This window comes from Saccopteryx bilineata, chromosome 2 (assembly GCF_036850765.1).
Source record: "Saccopteryx bilineata isolate mSacBil1 chromosome 2, mSacBil1_pri_phased_curated, whole genome shotgun sequence".
NCBI lineage: Eukaryota > Metazoa > Chordata > Mammalia > Chiroptera > Emballonuridae > Saccopteryx > Saccopteryx bilineata.
This window is the reverse complement of record NC_089491.1, coordinates 275,869,542-275,881,971: the sequence shown is the minus strand read 5'-3', so window position 1 is coordinate 275,881,971 and position 12,430 is coordinate 275,869,542. Positions and strand designations below refer to the sequence as shown.

The following is a 12,430-nucleotide window of genomic DNA, read 5'->3' as shown; positions in this document are numbered from 1 at the left end:
GATGAACACTGCATATTCACACCCCATGCCATTTTGAGTTCTAGTCATTATTATTATTATTATTATTATTTGAGTTCTACTTCTGACCTTCACATCCCTCACACATTGTCTTCAGTACTTTAGCTCTTCTCCTTTATACACACGAAACCCTGGGGTGGCTGCTGAAGAGAAAGCCTGTTCTGGGGATGTACCTTCAAAGCTGCACCCAGCTCATTTTCATAGCCTTGCTACAGTTGTTACCAAAATTGACGCCATTATTTTAGTAAAAGAAATAAAATGAATGTGGAAGCACAAACACAAAAACAAATCAATAAGGAACAAATGGCACATCCAGCTGACCCAGCAAAGAGGCCATCAGAGCACAACTCGCTGGGCACCGCCCCTGCCCATCTTTCCCAAAGGCCCTGCCCCCTTCTGCGTCAGCCCGGGTAGCTTCCCAGCCCCAGCAGGGTCCGCCCCCTCACTCTAGGCCCCGCCCCTCCGGCCGCAGCATTCCCGCAGGAAGATTCCCGCAGGCTGCGTGGGCTAGGGCGCGGCGCGGCCCGGGCATGCGCAGAGCGCACGGGCGCGGTTGCCGTGGCAGCGCCAGCTCGGCAGGAGGCGACGGGCGGGTTCGTGGCGGAGCTGGGCGACCGGCGCGCCGAGGCGGCGGCGCGGGGCAGGCCTGAGCTGCGGGGCGCGGCGCCCGGCCCGCGGGGATGCGGGACCGGCTGCCGGATCTGACGGCGGTGAGCGGCTGGCGGGCGGGCGGGCGGATAGCGGTTCGGGCCGGGGTGGGCGGGGCCTGGACCCGGCTGGGGGTTCGCGAGGTGTTTTGGGGTGGTGGGCTCGCGGGGTCGGGAGCGCTGTGTCCACGGTGTCTTGGACGCCCGACCACCGAGGGGCAGCGCTTAAAGTGCCCTCGCTTCAACTGGTGGGGAAACTGGGTGTTGCGAGGGTTCCCAGGCAAGTGTCCGGACCGGGCCATGAAGTCTTCATCGGAGCTGTGCTCCGCGCTCGCTGGGCCGAGATCTTCCCCGAAATCACTCCCATCACAGCGCCCCAGGGCAGGCCTCGTCCCCTCTCTCCCTGCTGCGTCCCTGGGGTTCGACTCAGGCCTCGCATGTGGCGGGAGCGCAGGGGGTCGCGGTCGCTGCGCGGTCTTGCACAGGCCGGCACATTCACATGGGCGCTTGGCCGCTGGGCGCCCGCAGCGGGGTGAGGGACAGGCGGGCACGGGCTGCGCCTTGTGCTTCCCCAGTAAACAGTTTGCTTTCAGAGAGCTGGGCCGTGTTTGCTCTTCGCCAATGGCCAGCGCACCGAGCCACTGAGCCACCCAGCCTTTGGCAAAGTCGGTGCTGGACCAGTAGAAGTGCTCGCAAGTTACCTGCTGACTTGAGGGAGGGAAGTGCAGTTTACTTGGGACAGCTGATGCTTTGTAGACATGTTACAGATGGCCGCACGGAATGACACCGGGGGCGGTGACAAGAGTGGCTGGCTGCTGCTTGTAGAGGGTGGGCGCGTGGAAACACTTTGATCGTTTTCTTTAAAAACATAAGCATGAATTAGGGCTGGTGTTTACATTTTGTGTCCCAGTGATCAGACAAAAAAGCCTCTGCCCTGGAAGCGCTGGCAGCCTCAGATTAAGAACAGGGTGCTGGGCTCACTGCTCCCAGGCATCCATTGCTTGTAATGAATTAACTTCTCTGCTTGGCTTCTAGGCTGGAACTGGTCATGGGCAGCCATAGGATGGTAGAGAGAAGGGTCACTCAGATAGCCGTGTCCTGTGGGTTGGAGGAGGAACCCCCTGGTGCAGAAAGGCAATAGGATCGTGGAAAGTACCCTTTACACCCATTACAAGGGAGTTTCTTCATAGTGATGTTTCTTTCCTTCCCTTTTTATCAGTGCTCAAATATTTTGACATCTGCAGTGCACAGCGAACATCATGTTAAACATAGCAAATTACTGTTGTTATCTCGCTCTACAGAATGTCTTGTGCCACCTGCAGGAGCTCCACTGTTTGTTAAATGAGGACTTGCTGAAAGTATCTTCACACAAGAGCTGTAACAATTTCAACAAAACATACCCAAATTTATGATCCTGGGGAATTTAGTAAAGGATGTCTCAGTAGACTACAGAAGCAGTTTTCTTGGCTTGATTAGCAAAACATAGAAAAGGTACAGGTTTGTCGCTCTAAGTGTTTTATATGTTCCAGCTCTGACAGCAACAGTGTTAGTAAAAATTTCAGAGCCACGAGTGACTGTCTCCAAAACCATCCTGCTCTAGGTGAGAGACAGAGCCATTGTAGAGCAAATTAGTGGAAGTTTCTACTTCTGGACTTTTCTACTTCTGGAAGTTTCTACTTTCTACACTTTTTGTCTAATCTTGGGAAAATTAATTTTAAGACTCTCAAAACCTCAATTTTCATGTGTATAATATGGGGATAATATCTCTCTTGTCTACTTACAGGAGGGAGTTGTGAAACATAAAATTACCTCTTATGAGTGATACTTTGGGATAAGGTGGCGAGAGAATGCTGTGTAATTATAAGTGCTATTAATATTTAGTATTTTTTTGTTTTCAGGGAGTTATGAGAAGCAGCTTTCTACTACAGTGTGTCCGTAAAGTCATGGTGCACTTTTTGACCGGTCACAGGAAAGCAATAAAAGACGATAGAAATGTGAAATCTGCACCAAATAAAAGGAAAACCCTCCCAGTTTCTGTAGGATGATGTGGCAGCATGTGCGCATGCGCAGATGATGATGTAACACCGTGTATACAGAGGAGCAGCCCACGGCCATGCCAGTCGAGATGTGGACGGTACAGAGGAAAGTTCAGTGTGTTCTGTGGCTCGCTAAATTCGAATCCGTGACCAAAGTGCAACGTGAATATTGGCGCGTTTATAATGAAGCACCACCACATAGGAATAACATTACTCGGTTGAAGGAAACCGGCAGTTTGGTGGAGAAACCCCGTTCTGGTAGGCCATCAGTCAGTGACGAGTCTGTAGAGGCTATACGGGATAGCTACCTAAGGAGCCCTAAAAAATCTGTGCGTGAGCCCACATCGAACTGCACTGAATAGGTATGAAACTGGGAGAGTTTTCCTTTTATTTGGTGCAGATTTCACATTTCTATCGTCTTTTGTTGCTTTCCTGTGACCGGTCAAAAGTGCACCATGACTTTACGGACACACTGTATAAAATATTGTTAAAATTGAATTTGACATACTTGAAGTTTAAAAACTTTTAACATTAAAAATCTCATCTGAAAGTTATCAGATATAAGAGATAAATATTCCCCCATCCCCAAGATATGTGTTTTTTTCCAAGTGGTTCTTAGAGTATTTGAACGTTAGCTCATAACTGTGTTTCTTTCTAAATGGCTGGTGTTTTTCCGAGGTAAAGTTTAATATTTATTTTAGTAGTTATTAAAATGCCTCATCAGCTGACAAAATATTTGTGATGCCTCCAAAAAGTTTCATTCATTAGCTGTTAATGTTTCCTCCTGAGAAAAATGATGATCACTGATAACTTTGGAAAGGACTTCCTTAGTTTGTCCAATACAATTCATCAAGTATAGACTCAGCCACTTCTAACAAATGATTCTCTTTTTAACTAATGAGTTCATTTGGGTGCAGAAACTTTTAAGTGACTTGCCCAAGATCTCCTAGACTCATAAGTCCAGAAAGATGTTTCTGATTGACAAAAAGTAAAAGAATCACCCAAAAGACGTTTGGGTGCCAGATCTCAGTGAGGTAGTGTGCGAGTTACAGAGACACCCCTATGAGTTGGGTGCACATTGTTGGTGTACACAGCCTGGGCAAGGACGAGTGAAGGAGGTATCATGAAATGCATCTGAAGATATAAGTAAACCCATGTGGAATGGTGATTCTACAAGATATGGCTAAAAAAAAAAGTTTGTCTATGCAAACGGATTTATTTTAGTTAAGGATAGAGAAACTATAGGTTTCAGCTGTGGGAACTGTTTGCAGGATAACAGATACTTGGTAGCTATGTGGTATCAATTAGTAGACCCAAGAGAAGTGACTAGATTATTTTCCATCCCTGGGTTCAAGGTGAATTGCCAATATAATTTTTAAGGGTCAGGAGAAGCTGCTTGGATAGTTTTAAAGTTACATTTGACAGCTCAGATTGCACTTGTAGTGTAGAATGTTTTATATTAAATATTCAGATTCTGATTTATAAAATAAAACATTCTTTCTAATGACTTCCCTGAAACTTAAAACACTAAGAATTTGGCCCTGGCCGGTTGGCTCAGCAGTAGAGCGTCGGCCTAGCGTGCGGAGGACCCGGGTTCGATTCCCGGCCAGGGCACACAGGAGAAGCGCCCATTTGCTTCTCCACCCCTCCGCCGTGCTTTCCTCTCTGTCTCTCTCTTCCCCTCCCGCAGCCAAGGCTCCATTGGAGCAGAGATGGCCCGGGCGCTGGGCATGGCTCTGTGGCCTCTGCCTCAGGCGCTAGAGTGGCTCTGGTCGCAATATGGCGACGCCCAGGATGGGCAGAGCATCGCCCCCTGGTGGGCAGAGCACCGCCCCTGGTGGGCGTGCCGGGTGGATCCCGGTCGGGCGCATGCGGGAGTCTGTCTGACTGTCTCTCCCTGTTTCCAGCTTCAGAAAAATGAAAAAAAAAAAAAAAAAAAAAAAAAAAAAAAAAAAAAACACTAAGAATTTGATAACGTATATAATTCCACAAATGCATATGGTTGTAGTTTAGGATTTCATGGTTTATTCAGTCCTTGCAACTTTTTTTTTTTTTTTTTTTTTTTTTTACATTTTTCTGAAGCTGGAAACAGGGAGAGACAGTCAGACTCCTGCATGCGCCCGACCGGGATCCACCCGGCACGCCCACCATGGGGCGACGCTCTGCCCACCAGGGGGCGATGCTCTGCCCCTCCGGGGCGTCGCCATGTTGCGACCAGAGCCACTCTAGCGCCTGGGGCAGAGGCCACAGAGCCATCCCCAGCGCCCGGGCCATCTTTGCTCCAATGGAGCCTTGGCTGCGGGAGGGGAAGAGAGAGAGAGAGAGGAAAGTGCGGCCGAGGGGTGGAGAAGCAAATGGGCGCTTCTCCTGTGTGCCCTGGCCGGGAATCGAACCCGGGTCCTCCGCACGCTAGGCCGACGCTCTACCGCTGAGCCAACCGGCCAGGGCCCTTGCAACTTTTTATATTTTGTTTATCATCATGCAAACTTTCCACCGTTGGAATCTATAGTTTCTTTATTAAGTATCATAAATATATCCGTTTGCATACACAGTGTGTTTTTTTTTTTTAAGATAGCAGAACCTCTGTATTCACACAGAGGAATACTTCTTGTTTTTCACTTCAAGTCTATTCTGAATTTCAGGAATAGAAAACCTAAGAGATAGCCAGGTCACAATGGGGTTTCTTTAGCACACTTGCTTCCTTACGATCACCCTGCTCCAGCCCTGAGATACAGCTCACTGTTCCCGACAAGCCCTCCCACCTCGGTGCCTTTGCACTTGCTGCTGCCCTGTGAGAACCACGGATGGCTCTCTCCCTCTCTCTGCCAGCCTCACACCTAGAAGTCTTCCCTCCCTCCTTCTCTCTGGTATCTCCAAAGATAGCTGTCTTCTTGTCCTTGAGCACAGGCGTGTTTCTGTTTCTCCTTGCATCCCCCAGGCCCTCCTCCCCTCCTTTCCAGGGCCGACTGGCACAGTCAGTGAGCCTCAGTGTCCTGCTAGGTGTGTTCTGAATTGGGTGTTTCTGTTTGGAAATGCCTGTAGTAAGAAAAATGTACCCAACAGTGACATCTGGTCCCCAAGGCTCTTTCAGGTGCAAGGGACAGAAGTGAGCTAAAACAGAGAAGGAAGATGTATTAAGAGGCAGACTGGTGCTCGTGGGAGAGCAGATTACCGTCAGACTTCCTGGGGTTTGGGACTGGGACCAGGACCAGCAATCCACCTGGCTGGTCTGTGCACTCCCCACTGCTTTTTGTTCTCCGTCCCTCTGTCCCTTTCCGTGTGCTTCGGGTCTGCTCTAGTCCTCGTCTCTTTGCTCTCTGTTTATTTGTTCAGCAGGTCTTCACCGAAGGGCACTGTTTCAGGCATGATGCATGAGCCCTCGCTCCTGGGGAGTGTCGTGTGGGAGTGGGCAAGTGGCAGCTCAGCTGTGGTAAAATGTCTCCTGCAGGCATGGCTCTGAGGGCTGTGAGCTAGGGCTGCTGTGCAGCTGGCAGTCCAGGGCACCATCTCTGCACTAAGGCCTGGGTGAGGAGGTACCTGCATATGCAGGTATGGGCAGGACAGCTAATTCCAAGGCTTGGAGGTGGGGACGGGGGTTGTGGAGGACAGAAAGCTGGCCAGTTTGGTTGTCACTACTGCACAAAAGTGAGCAGTAAGGAGCAATTTTTATACAGATCCTTGAGAGGAGAAAGCCCATGCTCAGCAGAGGGTTTGTGCAGTCAAGTCAAAGTTCCATGAAAAAGTAGATGTATGATATTAATAAGGCAGACAAATATGTAGTAAAATGCAAACACATGAACCAGTGTAACACACTGCCACAGGGCACAGAACAGGAATCATACAAACATAAGAAAAGAATGTTGTTACATTTGGCACTGTAATTACAAACTGGTTAATAGCTTTTATTCTATTAAATCATCAATGGTCTTTTATTCAAGTGATTTAATTCTGAAGGAGAAGTGACGGTATGGTAGCAGCAAAGATGGTAGCACCACTGTGCATATTTCAAGCTCATTGATTTCATTTCCCCACAATTATTGTTTCTGTGCAAGGCCCTACCTCATATATGTGCACATGGAGAAAAAAGCCAGGGTGCTGTTCAGCTTTGGGTCCTACTAATTTTTGATGATGCAGCTTCTGCTAATATCTACAGTGAACATTCTATTAAATAGCATTGATTTGGTAGTCATATATATATATATAATATATATATATATTATATATATATATATGAATGAATGGAAAAGCTAGGATAATGTTACTGGGTCTATTTTCTAATATCCAATAGTTTTGAGAATTCCCGGTAGAAATAAGAAATGTAAGGCTTAAAACTACATTTAAAAGAAGACAGTAGGGGAAGTCTGTCTCTAGCCATCTGGCCCTTTCACGGTCGATCCACAGGTAAAGATGACCTAGCAGCAGCTGAATGACATGAGTAAAGGTCCCGATGACTTGTGTGTTTCTGGGAGTTGGGGCCGTTGTGTTTCTTCAGTGTTTGTTTCTTTACAGCCTGCTGGAGGGAGCAAGAGAGCTCTGGTGGTAAAATGACTTGCTGTCCTTAGGGAAAGCGACCTGTGGGTCACCATCTCTCCTGAGCCCTGTGACAGGAAACTGTCCCCATACTGGAGTGGTAGGAGAGCCCTTAGTGTGGGTTCTCAGCTGTGTTGTGCACACGACAGGCATCTTTTGTGAGGGTCTAGTGTTGGGGTAGGGTGGGGGTGCAGTGGGGTGTACAAGGTGGATCCTGTTGAACCCGGGTGACCAGTACATTGATGGCTCGTGATATTGTTCCTGTTTTCTTATCTGTTTGTAATTGTCCATAACAAGGAGTAAAACAAAGTCCAGGTGGCTGTGAACCTGGGATGACTTTTAATGGTGCTGTGCGAGGGGCCCTGTCAGGGTCATGTGGGCAGGAGCGTTTCTCAGCGCCCCGTCTCTGGGCGCAGGAAGGCTGGCCAGCCTTCTCAGTCATGTTCCTGTCTGTCCTCTTCCCTCCCTGTGCTAACCACATTCAGTTCACAGAGAGGTGACTACTTAGTGGTGACACCTTCCTCACTATATTCTGCCCCTTCTTTCATGGACAGCCTCAGGGAACTAGTGGGACCAGGGCCCACTCAGGATGGGTAGGGACACACCATGGGCTGGAAGGATTGAGGGCCTGCAGTGGGACTCCTTCCACAGGAGGAGGTGGACTGTCCGAGTGTAAGAGCAGGGAGGGGACAGTCAGACCAGGCCGGCTCAGCTTCCTGCACTCCACGGTGCCTCAACCTCCTCCTGGCAGAACGGGGATAATGCAGTGAGCGGGAGTCCGGCTGGGGAAGTACCTCCAGTTGTGTGCGGTCCTGAACCGGAGCGGAAGGACAGACAGCTCTTTGTGTTTTTACGAGTTGGCACCGTGGAATTGTCAGGATGGAGAGTCTTAGAAAGTCAAACAGACCTGGGTTGAAACGTGGCTTGGCTACTGCTTACTCAGCTTGGAGACTTGAGGCACATTCCTCAGCCATTCTGTGTGCTCTGATGTGTGACCTGGAGGGGATGGGACAGGCTGGGTGGTGGTGGCCAGGATTCAGTGCAAAGGTGCACTACACTCAGTACCTGTCCACAGCTCCTTTTTCCTCCGGGGACATGGGACCCTGGAGAGCAGTGGCGGGACTGGTTTCTGTTGCTTGTTAGCTGAGTGCCGGTCGCTAAGTGCTGCTTCCAGTGAAGAGCAGGGACCAGAAATCAGTTTAAAAGCCTCTCTCTCTCGGTATGCCAGTGTGTGCATGCTCCCCGTGGGAAGACACCTGATGCTCACAGCCGCATTACCGGAGGAGGCTGGCACCGGGGTCTCTGGTTCACAGACCAGGAGTCAGGGTCGCAGGGAGTTGGTGGGCCATTGCCCCCATACAGCAGTCCTTCTTCCTGCTGACACCATGCTCACAGCGAAAGAGTTAAAGGGGAAATGTCTGGTTTATTGGCACAGCAGATTAAAGGTGAGGGGACAGGGTCAGTGTATTAGTGATCTAATGCACTGGCCTCACAAAGGGACTTAAAGCAGCTGACGTGTGAGCTCACAGCTCTGGAGGGTCAAGGTCTGCAGTCCTCCGGGTGTCAGCAGGGCTGTGCTCCCTCGAAGCTGTAGGGAGCATTGTAACTAGCCTTGTCTGGCATTCTGCGCTGCTTGCAGTCCTCGGCGGTCCTGGGCTCATAGACGTGCCATTGCAGGCTCTGGCCCTTGGCCACACGGCCATCTTCCCCATGTAGGCCTGTTTCTTCCTATGAGGACACTAGGCAGGTGGGGTCAAGGGCCTACCCTACTCTAGTATGATGTCATCTTACCTAGGTCCATCTGCACAGACCCTTTATCCAGATGGGGTTCACATGCTGATGTACTGGGGGTTGGGGCTTCAGTGCTTGCTCTCATGACACAGTCTGCTCCATCCGTGAACTGCCTGTGCCCGGGTGTTGTGTGCTCTGGTGATGCGGAGTTCTTGCGTTTTTCTCAGAAAGGCCCTTGTGTGTGGGCAGGCCCTTGTGTGTGGGCTTGCCCTTCTCCTTCTTAGAAACACTGTTACTTCCTCTTTCCCACCCCATTGTCTCATCTCCGCCTCATCTCCGCCCAGAGGAGCCCCAGTCTGGGAGGCCACAGTGAGGGCCATAGCGCCGTGACAGACCATGGTTGATTTTAGGCCAAGTCCACCTGCCTCAGCGAGAACCCTGGGTGCTGCAGACGGAGGTGTTTTGTGCTTCCTCAACACATTTATTGCATTTTTCAGATGTTTGTTAGCTACATTTTAGAAGAATTTTGTTTCCAAGCTATTCCTGGGTTATAGGTCAGTAAAGCTACAGGCAGTGCATGCAGCCTTGCAGTGGGCAGAGACCTCCGTTTTCCAAAGGACGCGGGAGGTCTCATCCGTGGACACAGCTCTGGGCTGGACTTGGGCTGACGCGTCAGGTGTGTCCTGGGGAGCCTGCAGAGCAGCTCTGGGCACTGCTCCCTGGCAGGTTGTTTTTCTGCTTTCTCTGTCTCGTCCACAGACCTCCCATGGATGGACGTGGCCGCACATGCTTTGATGGGCTTCGTGTGGTTCCGAGGCCGGCTCTTTGGGTCTTTCCCCCCAGGAGAGGCTTTGCACTGTTGGGTTGTGTTGCCTGCTTGGAAAGTGCTGCTTCCCGTGGGGTCCCCAGACCAGCAGCTTCACCTGGAACTTGTTAGAATCCAGCAGGATTCTAGAATGTCCAGTAACACACGGAATGCTTACCCCAGGCTTGCTGAGTCAGAGACCCAGCTTTCAGGGGGGTTCTGATGAAGCTCCAGTGTGAGAACCACTGGCCTAGAATAGTCCTCGCTCTTTGTTTTTTGATGTGGTTTTACACTTACAGGAAGTGCCAGATTTCTGAACTAGGGTGTCATTCTGGTTCTTCCCAGTGGTCATTAGAGTTGCTTTCTTTCACAGTTTACTTCCTAAGGTCTCCTTTACTGAATCTTCCCCTATTGAATGGTTGTTGATGAGAGTGTGGGCACGGCCCGTGGGAACTCACTTAGGGAAGAACGGATGTGGAAGTTCCTTGTCAATTATTATGGACCCTAAAGAGGTTGCCTGCGGTGTCAGCATTTTTCATCTTTATAGGAAATATTGCAATCCAAGCAGTTTCACTTCTTGAGGGTAAAACGGACTTGTGTCACGCCGAATGCCTTACGGGAAGTGAATGATGCTACACCACTCAGGCGCCCCTGTTGTCCCTGCGACATGCCCTCCAGCAGGGCTGCCGGTTTCTCAGCGTTCCACACTGCTCGCTGTGGCCGCCAGGTCAAGTCGTCATGTGGAGCTTTGCTGGCTTGGTACAATTTGGCTCTTGTGGGTTGAGACCCTGGAGGACCTGAATTGCTCTTGTCCTTTTATTATTATTATTTTTTTGTATTTTTCTGAAGTGAGAAGCAGGGAGGCAGGCAGACTGACTCCCGCATGCCCCCAACCGGGATCCACCCAGCATGCCCACCAGGGGGCGATGCTGCTCTGCCCATCTGGGATGTTGCTCTGTCGCAACTGGAGCCATTCTAGCGCCTGAGGCAGAGGCCATAGAGCCATCTTCAGCACCCAGGCCAACTTTGCTCTGATGGAGACTTGGCTGTGGGAGGGAAAGAGAGAGACAGAGAGAAAGGAGAAAGGGAAGGGTGGAGAAGCAGATAGGCACTTCTCCTGTGTGCTCTGGCCAGGAATCGAACCTGGGACCTCTACATACCAGGCTGATGCTCTACCACTGAGCCAACCAGCCAGGGCTGCTCTTGTCCTTTTAATTGACTGTGCCTACATGAAAAAATTTAAGATCTGAAATTTCTATTTTCCATTGTAGTGTAGGAAAAATGATGATGGGGATGCAGCAGTCGTCATTGAGAAGGACCATTTTATGGATGATTTCTTCCATCAGGTAAGGGTCATTCTGTGAAACCCAGCCAGACTTTCCTTCTTTAAACATAGCTAGATTGATGTAACTGTACATTTGCCATATTGAAAATAATACTAACACTGATATTTTTAAAAGTTGCTGTTTGAATTCTGTGAGTCCTCTAGAATTATACGAGTCTGATGGCTCCCCGCCCGTTTCCCCCCGTAGCTCCCAAGGCTGGTGTCAGGCTTCTGCTGGGTTTAAGTTCTTAAACCTATGCTACGGATCATGTCTTGCATAATCTTTTAATTTTTGAAATAGAGTCACAGAGCAAGTATTTTGACTTTATTAATCATGAAGAAAAGAAATGTGTCCAGAATGATTGTTAATGATGAAAACTTCATTTGCCAGACTTGCCGTGATTGTGCTGAATTGAGTAACAGTTTCAGATGACCGTTAAATCCATCGATGTTCTGCACTGGTCTGTCAGTGCGTGGATGTATAATGTTAATTACTTGCTTAAAAAGTTAAAAAGTCTTCCAGATTTCAGGCAGAATTTATCGAATACCTAGTGTGAACCTTGTTACTGGGTTTCTAGTATTGATGTTAGTTCCTAATGTTCTCTCATGGAGAACGAGGAGCTTCTGTTGTTGGAGACAGGAACTTACGTTTAGGTACAAAGTTGCTATGACCCTGGATTTCCTGATGTCACTTAGGAAGCGAGACTCTATTGTCCCAGCTCCCCTGCCTACTTTATGAAATCGTTATTTTTCTGATTTCACCCCCACACCCCCTATACCTGGATGCTTAACTCTCCCATACCCATTTTTCAAAGGAATATTTCTCATTTTGAAGACTGTTGTATCTGACAGGAGAACAGCAGGCCCCTGACTGTCACAAGTGGTCGTCTTTGCTCACCTGGCACTGACCCCCTCTGGCTGTGGGCTCTCAGATGCATGTGGAAGCAGGGGCCATCCTAGGAAGTTTGAGAAGGATGGAATCTAACTTAGGTTCAGGTTGTTGTTTGTTAAGCAGTCGGTTTATTTTACAGTTCATTTCCAGGAAAGTACTTAGACAAATAGAGATGCAAATGATGTCTGTTAACATAACTCAGTTTTAGAAGGTGGCAGTCAGTTCTTAAATGTTACATAAACGTTGCATGTGAATGTTGATCGACACTGCCATAGTCATAACTTAATACGGTGCACATTTTCTTGAATTGATTATCAATGTGAGATGAGAAGCAGCTTTTATTTCTTTCATGTGTAATTATTCACCCATTTCCCTTCTTCATCCTTTCCTTCTTATGTATCGAAAGCAGTAGCGAATCTGAATTTGCCACATGGTGATGACTTTCTC

At 49.0% G+C, this 12,430-nt stretch overlaps 1 protein-coding gene across 2 annotated transcripts in view; it reads left to right on the top strand.

Moving 5' to 3' along the window:
* Positions 1-492: 492 nt before the first annotated feature.
* STX2 (syntaxin 2) overlaps positions 493-12,430 on the top strand; it is a 31,011-nt gene continuing 19,073 nt past the window's right edge. For both annotated transcript variants that reach the window (XM_066260851.1, XM_066260850.1), the window contains exons 1-2: positions 493-728; positions 11,039-11,113. In XM_066260851.1, coding sequence (XP_066116948.1) covers positions 699-728; positions 11,039-11,113 — 105 coding nt within the window. In that variant the 5' untranslated portion in view covers positions 493-698. The remainder of the gene's footprint in view (positions 729-11,038; positions 11,114-12,430) is intronic.